The sequence below is a fragment of the Prunus avium genome, chromosome 2 (genome assembly GCF_965620075.1).
Source record: "Prunus avium chromosome 2, drPruAviu1.hap1.1, whole genome shotgun sequence".
Lineage (NCBI taxonomy): Eukaryota > Viridiplantae > Streptophyta > Magnoliopsida > Rosales > Rosaceae > Prunus > Prunus avium.
Genome location: NC_142285.1, coordinates 29,420,149 through 29,441,264, shown reverse-complemented (window position 1 = coordinate 29,441,264; position 21,116 = coordinate 29,420,149). Strand labels below are relative to the sequence as shown.

Here is a 21,116-nt window from a genome sequence, read left to right as displayed (position 1 = left end):
TATATGTGGAAAAGTGAAAGAGCTTTTGTGCCAGTGAGGTTTAAATAGGAAAACTCTTGAATAGAAAAACGTTGAGGAGTAAATAGAAAAACTCTTGAATAGTGCCAGTATTTAAAAGATTTTTTAAGAAGTAAGCTCCTCAACATTTTACGTCTTTAAAGAGGAGTAATCTAGCAATAGGATGTAGATGAGTTTGTATTTTTCTAAAACTTAATTTGAAGAGTGGTGGGGTGTGTGGAGTGTGTAAATAGATGTACTAGGGTTAAGTATTAAGTTGGATGACTTTTTTTGTCTTTTTACACAATAATAAAACTTACAGCTTAATGATTTAAGTATTGGGGTGAACAAAGAGAAGTGCGGGGTTTAAATAGAAAATCTCTAAATTTATTTGAAATTGATTTAAAAAATTGAATTAATTTAAAAATATATAACATTAGGAAGGAAAAAAACAGGATGGGCATAGTCAGGGAGGAGGGAGAGGCTGCTCAGCGATGGGGGGGAGTGGGACGACGACTAGAGTGGGCTAGAGGATTTGGGCGGCGTGGCTAGGGATGGGACAAATGGCCAGGGAATGGTGGGGTTGGGGAAGATCCTGCTGGGACATGGTCAGGAGATATGGGTTGTTTTAGAGAGAGAGAGAGAGAGAGAGAGAGAGAGAGAGAGGTGGGTGTGGCTAGGGGAGTAGGGGCCTTTGGGTCTGGCTGTGGAAAGTAGCTGGGTGGATTGTTGGTGGGAGAAAGAGAGAAGAGAGAAGAGAGAAGGGTGGTGGGGGTGGCGGGGGTGGCGGCTAGATTGGATGGTTGTATCCTTTGATTTTAATTTCTTTTAGTTTTAGATTTTTTCTCTTTTTTTTGGGTAACAAAGGGGATAAAAGCCCAGAACAACATTTTAGATCTTATTTAATTATTTATTTTAAAATTGAATTCAAATATATCTATTTTTATTAATATTTAAACAATTTTTATATTTTTTTTAAACATAAATTTAATGGATTTAATCACATTACCTATCGATCCTAAACACAAGTACTAAATTGGCTAATTTAAAAACATAGAAATTAAATTGGCCAATATTATAAAACACATAAACTATTTTAACATTTAAGCCTTGATTTCTTGTTTGTTTTTTAATCAAGTCATGCCATTTCAAATTTTATCTCATAAATAACCTTAAACATTAGTCTATTGTTTTCTTTTTCTTTACATCAGACCTATAAGTCGTGCACGTCTCGTGAAATGTAGATACAAGAAATAAAAAATGATTGCTTTCATCGAATAATACGGTTCAATGGGTTTATCGTGTCAATATTATCAAAATTTTAATTTTAATTTTAAAACACCCCTTCACAAAAGCAAAAAATTATTGTGTTTTCCATTGTCAAAATTCGCACGTACATAGCTTACAAGCAGCTCTCTCTCTCTCTCTCTAATAATCCAATTTTGCAGTCACTGTTTTCAAGTTTCCAATCCAAAACCCAGTTTACATCTCTCTCTGAACAATCACAAGAATCCATAAATTGAATTGCATTCCCATTCTACTCCTACCCTTCTCTCCAAATTCCAATTTGGTCGCTACCATGAATATGCTGGTGAACTGCTCCAACTGCCACACTCCGCTCCAGCTGCCCCCCGGCGCCGAGTCCATCCGCTGCGCCCTCTGCCAGGCTGTCACCCTAATCGCCGACCCACGCGTCCTCCCACCACCTGCCTCCTCCCACGCGCCTCCACCTCCATCTTCATACTCACACGCGCCTTCCCATCACTCTCCATACTCTCAAGCGCCTCCCCCTCCCTCCCCTTACTCCCACGCGCCGCCAGGCCCTCCCCCCAACGCGCACGGCCGAAAGAAGGCCGTGATCTGTGGGATCTCGTACAAATACTCGAGACACGAGCTAAAGGGTTGCATCAATGATGCCAAGTGCATGCGGTATCTCCTCATCAATAAGTTCCACTTTCCAGAAGATTCCATTGTCATGCTCACTGGTATATTCGATTTGCATATGCATAACATAAACATAGCTGTGTGGTAATTGTGAATATGGGTTCTTCTTGTGCATGTGAATATATGTTCTTTTTTGATTGACTGCAAATTTTGCAATGTGATTTGATTTGGTCTCTGGTGGTGTGATTTGATTTCGTATGTTTTGAAGATGCCCAATTGAAAAAGACTTTTGATTTGGATATTTTAGGCCATAAAGGTTGAGGCTTTAGGGGTAGTGTTTGTGAGAAAAAGGTTAGGGATGCAGGGCAGTAGGGCCGAGCTGCTTTTCAGCGGCTGGAAAATCGAACCGTGAATGGAAATAATTGAGTTCTAGCGCAAGAAACCTAATAAATCTTAGTTCTACTAGGACTACTTGATAATTCCCCCTACTAGGACTGCTCATATAACATAAGACATAAAAGTAAAAAGCTTACAATTTGGTCTTAGTGGAAGAAAGAAAGAAACAATACCAAACGAGATCATAGATGGAAGGAGAAACCGTAAACCCTGAACCACAGACCGGTACTTCTGAGGAAGACAACAATGGAGAACAACCCATGCTGGACTTCCCTGACCAAGACCCTAGCTCCTCAGATTCCGACTCTGATTCTGGCTCGAAGGACAGGGACCAAGCCCAGAAAAACCTGCAGCTCCGAACCCTAGAAGCCGAGCTCTCCACCAATCCTGACAACTACGATGGTCATGTCCAATACATAAAGATTTCGAGGCAAATGGCTGACATTGAAAAGCTGAGGCAAGCAATGGAAGCTATGAATGAGCTGTTTCCGTTAACCCCTTCTATGTGGCAGGATTGGGCTAAGGACGAAGCTTCTCTGTCCACAGGGTCTCATGCTTTTCCTGCTATTGAAAAGCTTTATGAGTGAGGATCTTTGAGTATCTGTCCATTTTGTTCAACAAAATGATCCCTCAGTAAGAGAATGTTCGTCTGCTGGTATTTTTAAGGCAAGAAATCTATTTGAACGGGCTCTTACTGCAGCTGGTTTGCATGTTTCTGAAGGCAATAAACTATGGGAAGCGTACAGGGAATTTGAACAAGCTATATTTTTTTATGAGACTGACAATCAGGCAGGAGAAAAGCAAATTCAGCTCATTCGTAATTTATTCCACCGTCAGTTGTCACTGTCAGTCCCCCATGTTGATATGAGGTCAACAGTTTTGGATTACAAGGCATGGGAGGTGGAACAAGGAAACATTCTTGATGCTGGCTCCAGTGACCTGGATAGGATTTCATCCCATTTTGCCTCAGTATACCAAAAAGCGTTGGAATTGTATAATGCTTGCTTTCATCTTGAAGAACAGATTTGTCTGCAGGATATGTCTGACTCAGAAAGACTTCAAAATTTCATTAACTACTTCGGCAGGATATGTTGTATGAACGTGCTATTACTGACTTTCCTTTATCCAGTTATCTCTGGCTTGAATATACTCACTATTTGGATAAAACATTGAAGGTTGGAAGTATTATAACCAACGTTTATTCCAGGGTTGTAAAGAATTGCCCATGTGTTGGAGAACTTTGGGTCTGCTATTTGCTTTCGTTGGAGCGTGGTCATGCTTCTGAGAAAGAGATTGCTCCTGTGTTTGAGAAGTCCCTGCAATGCATTTTAACCCTCGATGAGTACCTGAATTTATACCTCACCTGCGTAGATGGCCTAAGAAGAAGACTCTCATGCCCTGTTGAAGGAGAGAACGTCTTGGATTATTCATTAATAAGGGAAACCTTTCAGAATGCTTCAGATTACTTTTCAGCATACCTGAAGATCACAGATGGTTTGTTATGGTTGCATGCTTATTGGGCCTGTCTGGAGCTAAATCTGCCTAAGGACTTACTGGCAGCTCGCGAAGTTTGGGAAAGTTTACTTAAGATACGTGTTTCAATGCTGGAAGCATGGCAAGGTTATATAGCAATGGAAACTGAATTGGGGCATGTGAATGCAGCTCGGTCTCCATATAGGAGATGCTACAGTAAAAGATTTCCCGGAATTGGTTCAGAGGACATCTGCCACTTGTGGTTAAGCTTTGAGAGGGAGTTTGGTTCGTTGGATGATTTTGACCGTGCTGTAAAAAAGGTCACTCCTCGTCTGGAAGAGCAACAATTATTTAAGTCACAACAAGAAACCAAATTTACAGGAGAGGGGGATGATTCTTTCAAGAATAATGCTTGTGACAAGAGAAAGCAAGTTTCAGAGATACCTGATGAACAATATCCAGCAAAGTGGCAAAAGAATGCAGCTCAAAAGATAAAGAAAGCACATGGGAAGGATTCTGAGATTCTGAACTCCTTTGAACAAAATACAGAGGAAAAGATCAAAGCCAAGGGTGACAAACCGGATGTAGAAAATGAGCAACGGATGAAAGAGCCTGTTTCAGAGAAAACAAAAGTACATGCTCATCAGTGCACTGCATTTGTATTAAATATTCCCTCTAAGGCAAATGAAGAACATCTGCGTCAATTCTTCGGTGATGTTGGGGGAGTGGTTGCTATTAGAATACTGCATGACAAGTTCAGATGATGCACATCTCGGTGGATGTTGGGAAAGTCAAGGGGAATGGCATTTGTGGATTTTTCAGATGATGCACACCTCACCGAAAAATAAACAAAGGCTCCTTGGAAAGAAGCTGAGCATTGCACGGTCAGATCTGAAGCAGGGGAAAAAAGAACATGCCAGGGGATCTGAGTCTAGAGAATCCGCTGAGACCTCCAATGGATCTAGGGCACATCAAGCACTGCAGTCTACTCATACTCGAGGACGCGACAAAGTGCAGCTGAGGGGTAGGAACACATTTGCAAAGATTGCAAATAAACCAAAAACTGAGGAACAGGGTGATGAAAAGCCAAAATCCAATGATGAGTTAAGACATATGTTCCTCAAAGGTTAAAGTTTTGTAATTGTGTTCAGTAATTCTACTGAAAAGTATTTTTGGACACAAATATGGCAAAGGAAGCGCATGTCTTCTGAATCAGGAAAATATAAAGCCAACCTTGGCCATACTATGATGGGTAGGAAATATATAGGGTTGAGAGCCTTTTTGCCTGATTGTACGTATAACTGAATTGGATCTTTTATTGGTTACAGAATATGTGAGGTCTAATTTTCTTCAGTGTCTGCATAGATCTTTAATCTGATTTTCTTGAATGATATTGATAAAAACTGTATACAGAGTCTCTCTTAATAGTCTGTTTAGTATCCTAGTTTTTAGCTATTAAGATACTTACTAATCCTAGTTCTACTAGGACTACTTAAATAAATCCTAGCCCTACTACGACTACTTCAATAACTTAAGGCATAAAGCAAACGGGACAAATAAGAAGATAATAAAATAATTAAAATCCCCAAATTAACTAGAACCCTAGCCTAGTTCGCTAGTGGGCTCAAGCAGTCTTGGACAGCCTTGTAGATGCTCCTGCATCAGTTCGGATGAGAAATGCAGCTGAATATTGCAGGTACAAGTTTCAAGTAGGAAATTGGATCATTTACGATATGTTTGGCTAGTGTTTGTGAGAAGAAGGTTTGGATGAGAAAAGCAGCTGCGAATCCTATCAATTAGAAGTTCCAAATAGGATGTTTGGCCATTTAACTTAGCAGAGAAGTGAAGATATGAGTGAAGGGTTTTTGGGCATTTAAAGGGAAATTTGTGCTTGTGGGAATAATCGTTGGCAATAAAGAAGAAAGAACGCCCCAAAATTCAGTTAACAACTAGGAGTTGAATTTGCAATGCGTGCATTATATATGGTATATTATGTACCTAACTAATTGTAGAAGACACCTTGATTTTAGTAATCATTCTATGACTCTTGATCTTCTTTCAGGAACATCATATGAAATTACTTATCTGGAAAACGATAAACTTAAGGTGCTGTCTAGCTGAACAAATCAGTTACTGACAATTAGCCCGACAAAAGGCATGTTGTATGGGAACTTGTAGGTACAATTTGTTGTGCATGATTTGATAGTTAGATCATCAATGGACTTATTCTATTCTGGACTTTGGATCTTTTTTTGACTCTCTCATGCTGAGCTTGTACAGTTCACAGGAACCGTGTAGATCTTGTTTGTAGGATATCACAGAGCTGATCTAGGACGTAGAGTGGCCTATGGCTATGTGTGATATTTGGCTTAGTGCACTTCTGAAAAATAACTAATAGAAGAAAACTTGAGATGGCCTGTGGCGAGTGGTAGATATGTGCATGGGGAACATTTATTCCAACTGAAGGCGGGCAGACGGCTTGAGTATTTACAGGATCTTTTTTTTTTGGTTCTATCAGAATTAAAAAATTTCAGCTGTTGTATTGTTGTCATTTAACAGTTGAAAGCACTAAAATCACGTTAAGTAGTTTTTTGTCTTGTGGCTTCACTCTGCTCATCATCGGTAGTTGATAAAAAGGAACATTTCTGCTGGTGTATCATTTTGTAGGTGTCTTCATATGTATATGTATATGTATGTATATATATAAAACACACATAATGATTTATATAATATATATTTCTTCAATAGTCTTTTGCCCCCCAATATCAGAATCTCTCCTTTTTCTTCCGACAAAGTGACACAAAGAAAATGTTTGTGTAGGAACTGATCTACTAAAAGTTTCAAAGAAGTAGTTTGATTCCATTTTTCTTTTTGAAAGTTCTTGTCTTTTCAATATAGAATAATTAGCACTCAAATACACAGTAATTTTCAATTTTTCTTGATGCTCTAATTCACTTTCCAAACCCTTTGGTGAACATATTTCTTTTTCTTATGTTTAATAACATGTCTACTCATAATTTGTACCCATATTTTGAACTGCAGAAGAAGAAACTCACCCATCCAAGATTCCAAACAAATACAACATTAGAATGGCATTACATTGGCTTGTACAAGGCTGTCAACCTGGTGACTCCCTCCTGTTTCATTACTCTGGTCATGGTTCACGACAGAGGAATTATAATGGTGATGAAGTTGATGGATATGATGAAACCCTTTGTCCCCTTGACTTCGAAACTCAGGGTATGATTGTTGATGATGAGATAAATGCAGCAATTGTAAGGCCCATTCCTCATGGGGTTAAGCTTCATGCAATAATAGATGCTTGTCATAGCGGCACCGTACTAGATTTGCCATTCCTTTGTCGAATGGACAGGTTAGTTTCCTTTCCATTAAATTTTTTTCACAATCTGCAATAGGTAGGGATATCTTACTATGGATAAGTTTCCTTTCTGTGTCTACCTACTTGATTACTCCTCGTCTAAAGTAGGGATTTCTTACTACGGATAAATTTCCTTTCTTGATTTAGGAACGGACGATATGTATGGGAGGATCATCGCCCTCGATCAGGTGTATGGAAAGGTACAAGTGGAGGAGAAGTCATTTCGTTCAGTGGTTGTGATGATGATCAAACTTCTGCTGATACATCTGTAAGTTTGAAAAGATAAAAGAGATCTAGAGTTTATTAAAATTATAGTTTAAATCTCAAGTAGAGCATGTCTGATCTCATGCTTTATTGGGAACAGGCTCTATCAAAGATCACGTCAACAGGTGCCATGACTTTCTGCTTCATCCAAGCAATTGAACGTGGACAAGCGGGCACATATGGAAGCATACTCAATTCTATGCGTTCTACTCTTCGAAGTACAGGTAGTGGTAGTGGCCTTGGTGGCAGTGGTGTTACATCTCTCCTTGGTGGTGGTGGTGGTGGTGCTGTTACATCTCTCCTTGGGATGCTTCTGACAGGAGGCAGTGACACTGGCGGGTTAAGACAGGTATCAGCTTGCACGACATGTTTTTAGTAGTTTTTGAAGTTAAATGATGATCTAGTAATACCAACATATGGAAATAGGGGTAAATTTCCACTCTTGAGCTTTCTATAGGAAAGCATAGAGACAAGTTCAATTTGCACTTGACTTAAAGGCATGAGCATGCACCAAATGATCTTGTGACAAGCTCATTAGTGTATTAGCATCCAACTCATTGGTTTTAATGAATTTCTAGAGACTGATGTGCCATTCTGTTTTGCTTTGTTGCAGGAGCCGCAATTAACTGCCTGCGAGCCATTCGATGTGTATACAAAACCTTTCTCCCTATGATTTTTTGTCTATATGATTAACAGATTATTTTTCAGAGAAGGTATTTTAGGCTATAGATTCTTGATGATACAACTCCTTTGATGAGTAATAAATAGATAGGAACATTTGTTTGTTTTTTTGAACCGAGTGTGTACATCTTACTTTTCTGGTCTTAAAATTTTAGTGTTGAGCAAAGTTCTTGTACACCGACAAGCACTTTGAATGTCAGAGCACAACCACAGCGAAACAAACTCTGTTTGTGTTATCGTTTATATTGATTGTTTTAGGATTTTGTATCGGGTTAGATTATGGGGGAAAATAAAAAACTAGTACGATTATATGGCCATTTGGGGAGAATTTTACAGAAAACAAAAAACGGAGTGTATTTTTATTATTAATAATAAGTAATATATATTTGTTTATTTATCATATAGAAATTCTGAAATTAATCCTTTTTCGTCATTTTTGTTTATAAAAGTTTGGAGTTCTCTTTGCTTGTTTAATGAAAGAATTAGGCACTTAATTAACAGTAAAAGAGATAATGGAGGACTCATAAAAATGATGTATACAAACAACAAACTTTACAGTCATGTCACTAATATAAACAAATTAAACATACCATATGGAATTGCATACGCAAAAGGTGTAGAACATGAACTAGGCATCATATTTTCTTCCCAGTAAAGCCACAGCATGACTGTACTTGAGGCAATCGAACACTAAAGAAACCATCAAAGCCCTCTTTGCTGCTGCAAGTGCTCTTGCTTTGAATCCAAAAGAAACTTAGTGGGCAAGTGAAGAAAAGTTATTTTAACACCATAGCCAGAAGAAGAACAGAATCTTTAAATCTTTTAGTGAGCATTGGTCGTCCCTAAAGCATAGAAATCTTAATGCTTTTTGTACCATCCCATATATATATATATATATATATATATGCTTTGTACGTCTTGATAAAATGGATTTCAAGTACCTCTCAGAAAGTGTTCATGCCCACTTTATGACGTGTAGAGCATGATAAGCACATTACTGTAAGATTTGGCTACACTTCACCTACTTTTTCCATACAAAGCTTGAACTTTCTTTTGAGATATATACAAAGCTTAAACTTTAAGCAAGAAAGAAAAGTACTCCAATCGTTTCGGCTTCTTTTAGGGCTCATTTAGGAGAACTTTTTTGTATGTTTTGGGTACACCTGTACCATTCAATATACATAGGACATGTGGAAATATTTTATTTTTGTCCTATGTGTATTGGAGAATATTTCCACATGTCCTATATGTATTGGATGGTACAAGTGTACCCCGAACATACAAAAATTAAATTGTTTGTTTTGACAGTCAATCCATACATGTCAAGGTTTAAATAAGAAGAAAATGAAAAAAAACACACGAACAAATTTCAAATGATTCTTTGCATATAATTATTTCCAATGTACTACTTCATGTGTTAGTTTCAAATCCACTCAATCTAATATTTACATAACAATTTGTTATTTCAATTCCACCTAATATGATGCTTTCTAGTTTTTATAGGAAAACTAGCCTTATGAGACATCCAAATCATGTCTTTGAAAACCAACATTGTGTTTTACAAATTGGATACATAATTATAATTCCAAGGAAATTTTACAGGGCCGAATGCCAAGCTACATGGATAGAGTAGTTTTCACAAAAATAACTAGCTTGTTATGAGTCCAACCAGAAAAACAGAAGGGCAATCACAAGAGTGACCATAAAATTTGATGCTCAATTGAACCTTTCATAACTGCAGTAAATATTTTTAAGAAATAACATTAAACCATGGAGAATGATAACCCCCATACATAAATTCCCACCCCGCCTCCACCAAGAAAAATATATATATATTTTTTTGCAAATTCATTTAGAACCCTAAAAGCACTAGCCATGAATTTTTCTAGCAGGATTACAATGAGCATCACTACCTCTCTAAATAAACTTTTCTAGTATCCTTGATTTGAGAGGATCTGGAGGCCGAAAAGTCTCCAACCGCAAGTTGGAGGCCGTACGAATCTCATTGAAAACACTATCTCCTTTCTCTAATTTGATAATCTCCAGGATATTTCCAAGAACATTGCCCGCAAGCCCAACTTCCAGAAGATGCCCTGGCTCCTCTCCACCTTCATATATTATTTGCCCAATCTGTTTCAAGGAAACAACATTTTCTAGAATGACTTTGGCAAAGATAAGGCCAAGAAACTCCGGTGCCTTAGGGGCATCATTCACGGCATCCTCCAAGGTGGAGAGAACAGTTTCAAACCTGGGCAGATGAATAAGAAATTAAATAAAAGAAAAACCCACACTATACAGAAGGCCATCAATTTCGATAACCAAATGAAAAAGTAAACTTTCCTACCCTTTGATGAGCTGGGATTGACTCAAAGTGCCATCATGGGACTTTGTAAGGTTCACTAGAAGCTTTGCCAAGAGATCTCTTTCCGTGTCCTTCCTCTCAAAAGAGTCTGTGACCCAAAGAGATATCATTGATGGATGGAAGCTTGGTGAGTTCAACTCTTTGATGCATAAAGCAACCTCTTTCTCATCTCGGGCACTGAAATATGAAGAAAAATAAATAAATTAAGAAAGAGGTTATGAAAATCTTAACAAGAGTTAACAGATAACATATCACAAGTTCTACAAAACATTTCAAAAGTGCCCACATAATAGGCACAAAAATATATTGCACCCATCTAATAATATGAGAGGTGAATAATAAACAATGTATTTCAATGAAAGTCACCATAGAACCTTTTTTTGTTGTTGAAAAGAACCTCAACTCATCTAATGTGCTTCATTATTTTAACTGTAATATAAAACCGGTAGTGTTAACTAAATTCCAGTTTACTTCAATGGTTTCAGGTGTTAATACAAACAAGGAATGAGTCTTCGCAAACCACCATGCTACAATTACAGCTATAAACAATATAAACTACAGATTAGGTTCGTAAATAAAATAAAACCACTGTCTAGCTACTACTCCTAAATGGATCCATGCTTTTACAGAAAGAAATTCTGCTATCCCAATAGTGAATAATTTCAATACACAGACCAAAGCATAGAATATTGTCTAAGATGAATTCTTAGCAAGCCGATGAGTAGACTTTGGACATCAACGATATTGTATTAATTTCTTTAATGTCAAAGACTGGTGAGCAGCCACCATAGATGGGTCTGACTCTAGTATCAAGTATCAGGACAAGAATGAATTGTTTTAGTATGGTGAAGAGAAAGAGGAACAGAAACAAGAATGGAGACAACTAATTAAATACAGATCCTTAGTGATCACATTATTCAAGATTTTAGTAATGATGTTACCAAAGAAGCAGGTTAATACTATAGTTCTACAATCTCTCCTTGCAAAGTAGTTTCTCAGCACCGATGAATAAAACCATAAATTTCACACTTGTGCTGGTTTTAAATGAGTCACAATTGCACTCCGATAATAGTGAGGTGAAGTCCAATTTCTCTGAAACTATATACAGAGAGAGAGAAAGAGAGAGAGGGAGAGAAGACAGAATGCCATCCCAGAAATTTGAGAAACATTAGCATTATGATTCTCTTCACCAGCATATAAACCTGTGTGGTGAAGTCCAACGTATACACAGATTTTGAGCAAGCACCTTAAAAACTATCGCATCTGAGAAATATCAACCTAAGAAAATAACACAAATACATCAGAACAGTATAAGCATATGCATGAGATAAAGACATACCTGTAAAATTCTTTAATTGCTGCCAAGGACATATCTCTGAGACGGTCTTCAGTCAACACCTTTTCTTGAGGAACATTTTGTGTTAAGGCTGGAGCATGTGCACGCGTGGCTGGTGAAGCTGGACGAGATCTATCGAAACTACGATCCGAATTCCTTGGGTCCCTACCACCAAAATTTACATTACGCTCTGGTGCATTTGACTGATCATAAGCAGCTGGACCTGCAAATCTATCTGGCAAATATCTTGGCATGTGTTCCTCCCTTGGGTTGTAAGTTGGCCGCTCTGAAAGAGAACTGAAACCATTCAAACCAGCTGTCATCCTCCTGGAGTCTCCGACACTGGGAGATATTTCAGCCTGAGGAGCAGCTGACATTGATGGTGGTCCTCTGATGGACATTCCTCTAGCAAGACCACCCTGGGGACCCAAAGTAATAGAATCATCACCGATGGGTCTTTGAGTCAAGGGAACTGACAAGGTCCTACCCTCATAAGAATGTCTTTCATCTGCACGGACATCCTGACTGCCATAACCACGGACCTGAGCAGGCATCCCACGGAAACCACCCATCTGGGGATTTGGTGAAGATAACATAGTTGATCCTCTTGGACTAAAGTCCATAGGAGTCCTTCTAGCTGATGGGTTCATTCCTGGACCACGGCCTAGCCTACTAGCCTGTGCCTGTCGTTCTTGTGCAGCATCTCTGTGCAGTTCCTCAATCTTTTTCGGACCCTCAACTTTCCTCCTCTGCTGCCATTTATTCTTTCTCAAGTCAATTGAATCCTTCAACATGAACCTAACTCTAGAAGATAATTTCATGTTATTCGATAAGCTTTTCATCCTCTCAAAATATGCATCCATGTGCTCCTTGGCTTTGGGATGATCAATCATCTCCCCAATTGTGCTCATTAGTTTGCACAAAGCTTCAATATCTTCCTCATCTGGAGTCTGTTGCTGACCTAACAACTTCTTAATGCATTCGTGCATAATCCTCTCTGTCAACATTTTTTTCTTGTATAGCTCCCCAATTAATCTAATGTTACCCAACATTCGTCTTCGCGCTTTAATTCTTTTCTCTTCTCTTTCCTCTTCAGACTGTTTCACCTCACCTTCCTCATCAGCCTTATTGGCTTCCTCTTGCTCTCTTTCTCCTCTCTCAAATTCCTCCTGGCACTTGTTCAAAAGCAATCTCTTAAAAGTTATCTTTTCATTGTCTTCACTGAAATCAGGTAACTCTCCCGCAAGATAAAAACAGAAGTTAGCATACATCTCACAAAAAGTAGGCTCCATAAGAGCCTTGTCAAATATCTGTGAGATGACACCAGTTAGTGTTGTCGCATTATCGATATTAACAGCTTTTACTTGCTCAAATAGTTTTTCAAAATTTTGTGGAGTTAGCTTGTTTAATATAGCCTTTAACTGCCTTTGCTTCGCCTGCTCTTCATCACTCACTTTACCCACTTCATACTTCCTCTCAGCTTTGTGCATCACCTGTAATGGAGTATGAGGATAAGGCATCAAACCCTTTGGTTGAAAATTCGAAGCTCTCTGCCACCTGTCAGCATCAGAATTATTTCTTTGCATCCCTCCCTGAGGACCAACAGACTGAGTAGGCCCAGGAAGGATCCCTCTAACATGCTGCTGAACTGGTGTCGATGGGCGTGGATTCCTCAAAACACCAAAATTTACTCCTTGGCCAGCTCGGAAATTGGCAGCACCGCCCTTATTCCATCTATCATCATCAATCAGTCCACTCCCACGACGATCAAGTCTTGTCGACCCTCCTTGCCTGTCAATAATTCTTCCTGGACTAGGGAGTGAATCATAATCAATAGGAGAAGTATTGATATTGGCATTCAAAATCTCTGCTACATCAGACATTATTTCAAAACCTTCTGGAAGCTCAGTAAATTGCACAGAAAACTTCAAAAGAAAATCTCTGGAATACTTCTTTGCCCCATGCCCATGTCCATCTTTCTCAAAATGCACCCCTCCTCCCCGGACCTGTTCTCCATTATCTGAGGCTTCCAGCTTTGGGGTGGAGATGTCAGCAGCGTCTTCCCAATCATCTGGCTCAGCTTTACTCGGTGCATCTTCTTCTCTCCCAACAGCATCTTGCTGAGGAGCATCAGTAGCTACCTGCTTTGAAACTATGCCAGTAGTGCTTTCAGTGCTTTCAGGAGAGGCAATACCTTTCTTTTCTTCAGGGTTCTTATATGCCCCATAAAGATCAGAGGTCACACCAGCAGCATCTGCCTTGGATAGAATTTCTCTTCTTTTCTTCTTCCCTTTTGAAGTATTACTCTTCTGTCTACTCAGTTCAGGAAGGGGTTTGTCCTTGGAGCCTGACACTGTAAGTGGATCCCCACCACTATCAATATTCTCAATACTTCCCCCACCACCACCAGTATTCTCCACATTTATCCCTTCATTTGTCGTAGTTATACCTGAAACTTCTGTAGTTTGAACAGGAGCATACTGCTGGTCTAATTTGCTGCACTTTGAAACAGCAACTTCTTTACTACCCATGGTATCACTTCTGCTTGAAGAGGCATCCTTTCCGTCAAAATCCGCATGGCAACTCTCATGTTGGGCCTGCCCTCCTTGTGCAGTTTCTGAGGTTGCGACAGCACTGCCTTTAGAATTCTCTGCAGCTTCTTTAACAGGTTCCAGAGGTTTTATGGAGATAGGTTCTGCAGAAATACCACGACTATTAGTATCCTGTCTGTAATTTTCAGACAAACTTTGTTCGGGCTGTTTTTCTGCTCCCCCCAAGTCATGTTTTCCCTGTTTAACTAGCGGTAAAGAATTGTCTAGTTGACTATGATGAATAGAATCTGAAGAACTGCCAACAACCCCAGCACCAGATATTTCAGAAGAGATGGGGATAATGCCTTCCCCAATTGCTTCAACCTTTGATTCAGAACCATCAGCTGTAGCAGCACTAATATCCGAGAGTAATTCCTTCACTGATTCAGACACAGAATCACCACTTACTGGAGCAAGAGTCGTATTAGCTTCTACAGTTCCAGAAACATCACTACTAGAAGATATACCATGTTCTGAAGCCTGAGAGGGAGTGCTTGATGTAGAGATAGACTGCCCAACAACCTGTGATCAAGGGTGTACATTCATGCCAACAAAAATTATAAGCAACAGATGAAACTCAGATTTTTTTTCCTTCAAAATAGAGAAGAGAAGAAAAAGGAAGGTTATATGAAAGCACAGAAAATAAGTACCTGATGCTGTGCTTGATTATTTCCTTTCTTGCCTGGCTTCTTCAGCTGATCTTTAATTGAGTTTGAACGGCTAAGCGTTTCCTTCCTTCTGGGCTCGGTGGTGATCACAACTGGTACAGACTCCTCAGTTGGAGCAGCTGAAGCAGAGGACAAAGGATTTGATACCTGGCTTTCAATTAATACAGCAGCAGGATTACCTGCAGATGCTTTTGCTGTCACTGGCAATGATTTGAGGATTGATTGGTCACTGTGCAATAAGCCATCAGTTGAAAGCTCAGAGTACCTCTGAGGATGAGATTGGCTAATTTCTCCAGATGATTTCGAAGGCTTGGGAAGTTCACCTTTTTCAACAGCAGTGGAGCTGTTTGGTACTGGGTCCACAACCTTCTCTCCAACAGTTCCAACAGCTGCTTTAACTACGACGGGAATAGTTGCTGATGGAACAGCGGCAGGTACATTATGTATATCACGTGCATGTTCCAGGTTGGGTGGATCCACAACATTGTGCATAGGGGGCCCAGCCTTATTAACAGGCAGGGCATTATGAGCTGGCGGATTAATGAAGGGTACATTTTGGGGACCCTGGCTCACTGGATAGCTAAATCTTGGTGCCTGTGAACTAGGTGGCATATGACTGCTCGTTAAAGGATGAGAATTTGAAGTTGGAAAAAATAGGGAACCAGAATAAGAATTGGCATAATAGCTGCTAGGATGGGAAGGGGCAAATGATTGTATAGGCTGGGATTGAGGAGGAACATTAGGGTGAGTCCTGGGGGCAGATGGCCCACCATCTGAATATGAATCTGTTCGTTTATCAAGCCTCAACTCTTCATGTGTATCTGGATGTGTAATCTTGACAGAAGTTTTACGAGGGCCACCAAACTTCCCACCCTGTTGTTGGGGGTATTGTGGCGCTAAGCTGATCCCCATGCTGCCTAACTGAGGCACCTGAGGACCCATTTGGGGGGTAAAAGGGCCCTGGTGCATAATTCCCTGGTGCTGCATTGGATGGGGTTGCAGACCTGGAACAAACACCGGCTGCTGTACTTGATTGCTACCAATTGGTAATGGCATAGGCATTGGAATTTGAACTGAATTGGCACTCATACCCTGAGACTGAATCTGCTGGTTAGGGCCACCAAATTGCACGGAAACCTGTTGCTGATGAAATGGCATTGGCATGGATATCCCAGCCATTGGTAGAGCAGAAGGTTTCTGAGTTTGACTAGCAGGGGGTGCATGTGAGGTTTGCACATCCTTTTTAACCTTGGGCACCAGATGAGCCTCAGAAGCATTAGGTTGATCCATGGAAGCTGGATCTTTCCTTGGTAATTGCTGCTTAGGAATATTAGGAGTTTGCACTGAAGGCACGGGTCTATACGAATCATGGCGCGCCTGCATGTTCAAACATAGTATAATCATTTCACAAATTAATAACAAAAATTACAAAGTATTATCAGCGATAAAATATCAACTCTACCCAATGTGACCCAATTACTCATAGAAATTAAATGTCATGGGGGGAATATTGAATCTAAATACAAAGGCAATCAGACAATCAGACAATCTATAACAAAATGATTTAACTAAGAAAAAAAAAATCATCTTATTTGCAAAGAGAAGGGAATTATAGGAAGAAACCAACTGCTGGCTGGATTCGGTCAAAAAATATCATAGTAAAATTCATCGGACTATTTATTTACAAGTACACAGCCAGAGGAGAGATAAGGAAAACATGCTAACCTGATCACGTTTCTGCTCATCCAAATTTGGGGGTGCTGAGCTAGTTCGAGCAGGAATCTACAAGGAACACAACCTTTCAACTTTTAAAAACATAGTATAAAGTCGTCCAGCACTTAGTTATATAGGAAACAAGAGAATTTTCATCAAAAGTTCACAAGCATATAACAATACCTGCATCCCATTCATGAAACCAGGACTTATAGACCCAAACTGAAAGGCAAATCCCTGGGAAGCATCTCCTGGGACTAAACCAACAGAACATAACATTATTATGTGACTCTGAAAATATGCCAACATCCCCAAAATCAAGAACAAGAAAATCCATGGTCCATAGTGTCAGCTTACTCTTAGCTGGTGTAGTGGGCGTTCTTGTGTCGGAAGTCACGGAGGCAGATTGAGAAGTTGGAGCCTTTGGAACAGTTCGTGTGCTTCTCTGAGGGGCTGATGCATCAGTAGTCCTGGGAGCTGCGGTTGCAACCAGTGCATCAGAGCCTCCTACATTAAAATAATCGGAAGAAAAAGTTGCAGGAAATCAAAATCAAGCCAAATGAGGAAAACATATTGTAAAAGAGAACTTTGAATTATCACATAAATTTCTGGACTGAAAGAAAATTGGAACTTTGAATTCTGTACCGTGCAATTGGGGCTGTACATGAGCTCCATTCTGTACACCACCACGTTGTGTAGAAGCAATACCAGAATCCAGAGGATTTACAGTGGTTACACTTCCCCTGGATTGCCCTCCTTGTGCATTGTTATTATTCTTCTTATAACTGGATATTTAAAATAAAAATTAGCAAACCCTAATTTCCAACAAGCTCATTATTAAAAAAACACAGAAAAAAATAAAACAAACCCAAATTAAGAATCACAGTCCAAAGCAATTCAATTTGCAAAGATTATTAAAAGTAAACTGAAACTGATCAGAAACAAACAAACCCTACACATATACATATATATAACTCCATATAATACACCTATAAGCACCTGCGGTTGGAGGAGATGGAAGGGGCGGGCCCACCGGCGCCGGCGGCGGTGCCCTTAGGGTACGCGGGTGAGTATCCCCTGTGCTGCTGATTAGAGCTTGCGGATCGCCCTGTTTTCCGATACTGCGTCTCGTTCTTATCCGACCTTGATTGATTGAAGGACATATATTCCTATCCTTAATTCCCAATTTCTCGTTCAAATTTCAGTCCTTTTTGTTCTCTGCAACACACCACGCAGATCCACAAAACCCAAATCAAATCAAACAAACCCTAAAAGGCCAGAAATATACAAACACATAGATATTTATCGTGTTTACATAATAACCCATTTGAATATAGGAGTGGTTAGGGTTTGATTAGTGTACCTGCGGAGAGAGTAAGAGTAAAGATTAGGGTTTTATTGGGACACCATGAGAAAGCGCAGAGAGTGATGAAAACTTAAAACAGAGAAAGAGAAAGAGAGAGAGAGAGAGAGAGAAGCAAAAAATGGGGTGTTTTGGTGTTTTGGTAAGAGAGAAGGGGGAGGAGGAGAGAGAAAGCGTGGGTGATTGTGGTAACAAACTGACCCGTCAGGTGGTCAAAAGGTAGGTTTTTTAGGAGATCAGAAATCACAAAATCGAATGGGTCTTGTTCTTTTTACCCCTCTTTTCGTAATTTAATTATTTTATTATTATTTACTTCTTTTTAGTTACCGTTCAATTTCTCCTTTTTCAAAATATTTCTTTACTACTCAATTTTACCATTCTTTTCTTTCCTATTCTTTTCTTTCCCATTAGGTATCCCCTCTCTCTCACTAAAGTGTTATAACCCACCTCACTAAGCAACCCAAAAATAAAGCTCAAGAAAAAAGGAAATAAATTGAAGAGATTAGTGCATGGAGCCCATGTGCCAATTTAATTCACACGTGTCGCTAATTTTCTATTATATATACGCACACGTAAATCTAACGAGCCTTTATTCTTTTTTATCCTTCTCTTTTATAATTAATTAATTATATTTATTATTTATGTAGTTAACATTGAATTTCTCCATTTCAAAATTCGTTTTTTCTATTCATTCTTACCACTCAATTTCTTTAATATTTTCATCTTCTTCTTTTTTTTCCTAGAGTGTTAGCCTACTGCGCTAAGCAACCCAAAAATAGAGTTAAAAAGAAAAAGAAAAATCACAAACGATTAGAGCATGGAGCCCACATACCAATGTCGCTAATTTTCTATTATACGTACACGTAAATCTAATAAATCTTGATATTTTTTACCCATGTCTTTTTATAATGTAAATGTTTATATTTATTATTTTTCCATTAACATTCAATTTCTTCTTTTTTAAACTACTTTATTTTTTTCTATTCATTCTTACCATTCAATATTTATTTATTTTTTCTATTCATTATTTTGTTCTCTCTCTCTTTCTAACATGTGCGGCAATTTCTTTGGCACCACGCTTTCTCACGTCGACTAACTGGAAGTTGTCGATGGCAGCGATCTCCAAGCCTGCGTTTCTTTTCGATTGTGCTTCTGGTGTTGTTCCTGCGACCATGGAGGAAGGGTCACCAGGAATATCCCTTAAGAACCATCGTGTGATAAAAAGGTGCGAACTTCTCAAGAACGCGATACCGATTATGGGACTGAACATGACGATGGTACGGCGTCAATGAATGAACCTCTAATGGAGTCTGCTATTAACCAGATACCTTCCTTGAATCTTGAGACTGTGAGTTTTAGAGACAAACTCATGAACAAGGTAAACTTGGTTCAAAACGTGGTTATTGATATTCAACAACCAGACTCAGAGTATGATGATCATAATGATGATGATGATACGATACTCTCTTACGGGGATCGAGGGCCAAGCATTAAATTCTCTGAGCGGGTTATGGATTGCTTTGCAAACCATGGCAAAATGCCTTGATTATCAAGCTATTGGGTCGCTCTCATACACATAATTATCTCCATGCTTGCCTACAACAAAAATGGAGTTTGAAGGGAGGTTGGAAATTGGTGGACCTAGTCAATGAGTATTTTTGTGCTTAAATTCCACTTAGATGAGGATTTGATTTGATTTTGACTAGTGGTCCTTGGATCATTGCTGGACAATACTTTGTGATGCAAAAGTGGAGACTTGGATTTTGCCGTGCTACTACACATATCACACGCATGGTGGCGTGGATCTTGGTTTCTGCTATTCAACTGGAATGCTTTGATGTGTGGTCCCTGAAACTCATTGGGAACCTGTTGGGGAAGCTGCTGAAAATTGATGCTTTTACCACCTCTGAAAATCGTGGTAAACTTGCCCGCCTATGTGTGGAGTTGGATTTAACTAGGCCTTTGAATGCGTTTGTTCAAATTAATGATAATTGGTATTGTTTGGATATGGTCACCAAATTCCAGCCAAGTCAAGTGGTACTTAACTCCACTAGGCCTAGCCAATAAACAAATGGCAAAAAATAGATAAAATCCAACTAGTTGGATTTGGAATAAATGACCAGCTAAGTAAATTCAGGATTTGGAGTTGTCTCACCAGCCACTTGCGAGACCTCTTTGTCAAATGATTTTCCAACCAAGTCTCGCAGACCAATTGGGTTTCCAGCCAACTCTTGCAAACCAGCTTGGTTTCCAGCCAACTTCTGCAAACCAGATGGGTTTCCACTCTTGCAATCTAGGCCTTCTCCTCGCGATAGCCCTCTGGGTTTTCCAGCCAAGGCAAGGCCAGGCGGCTGGAGGTTTTCCTCCTTGCACAGCTGGGTTGGGTTTCCAGCCAACCTCAAGAAGTGGCCACGGCGGTCTGCCGGATCTCCACCTTGCAAAGCCAGGCATTCTCTTTGTAAAAATTCTAGCCAGATCTTCTCCTATTAGGCATCTAAGATTTTTCAAGGTCGGATTGCTGCTTCACAAGCTGGCCGGGATCTCTTCTCAGGGACAAGCAGTTAGAGTTCTAGCACGGCTGGAGTTTTGGTACGACTGAAGTTCTGGCGTGGCTGGGGTTTTGAGTTGGCTGGAGAATGAAGGCGTTGGCTGAGGTGTTTGAAGACTTTGGTTTGGCATAAGAGCTCACGTGGGCTCACTTTGCTATTTTTAAAGTTGGGCAAGAGTTTGGAAGCCAAAATGGTCCTTAATGGCCCAAATGTTATTCTTGAATTAATAACATAATATATATATATATATATATATATATATATATATATAAAATATAATAAATTGAAGGCCTATGGACTGGGAGGTTGGAGACAAGAATGAAAGGCCAACTAAGTGGCCTACGAACTCCCTTTCTCTATCTAAATATATGAATGTATTGAAATATATATATATATATATAATTTATATATGGAAATATTGGCATCTTAATGTATAACTATTTTGTCATATATATGTATA

General features: G+C 39.4%; 3 protein-coding genes and 1 long non-coding RNA gene across 4 annotated transcripts; 2 read left to right on the top strand and 2 right to left on the bottom strand.

Moving 5' to 3' along the window:
* The first annotated feature begins 1,336 nt into the window (after window positions 1–1,336).
* Window positions 1,337–8,317, top strand: LOC110764161 (metacaspase-1-like). Its single transcript, XM_021967076.2, has 5 exons — window positions 1,337–1,982; window positions 6,793–7,123; window positions 7,277–7,397; window positions 7,494–7,742; window positions 8,007–8,317. Exons 1-5 carry the CDS (start codon window positions 1,577–1,579, stop codon window positions 8,064–8,066), a joined length of 1,167 nt encoding a protein of 388 aa, XP_021822768.1. The 5' UTR covers window positions 1,337–1,576; the 3' UTR covers window positions 8,067–8,317.
* LOC148296804 (uncharacterized) lies at window positions 3,366–4,514 on the top strand. Its single transcript, XM_088248737.1, has one exon. The coding sequence runs from the start codon at window positions 3,366–3,368 to the stop codon at window positions 4,512–4,514; it is 1,149 nt and encodes a 382-aa protein (XP_088104863.1).
* Window positions 7,400–9,070, bottom strand: LOC148296803 (uncharacterized). Its single transcript, XR_015833735.1, has 2 exons — window positions 8,665–9,070; window positions 7,400–7,706 (listed from the first exon to the last, which is right to left on the bottom strand). It is a non-coding gene; the product is annotated as an uncharacterized LOC148296803 (long non-coding RNA).
* Window positions 9,071–9,771: 701 nt separating this feature from the next.
* EIF4G (eukaryotic translation initiation factor 4G) lies at window positions 9,772–18,288 on the bottom strand. Its single transcript, XM_021967072.2, has 10 exons — window positions 18,108–18,288; window positions 17,744–17,962; window positions 17,390–17,529; window positions 17,102–17,251; window positions 16,928–17,001; window positions 16,757–16,813; window positions 15,014–16,408; window positions 11,776–14,885; window positions 10,419–10,613; window positions 9,772–10,322 (listed from the first exon to the last, which is right to left on the bottom strand). Exons 2-10 carry the CDS (start codon window positions 17,905–17,907, stop codon window positions 9,992–9,994), a joined length of 5,616 nt encoding a protein of 1,871 aa, XP_021822764.2. The 5' UTR covers window positions 17,908–17,962; window positions 18,108–18,288; the 3' UTR covers window positions 9,772–9,991.
* Between the last annotated feature and the right edge of the window lie 2,828 nt (window positions 18,289–21,116).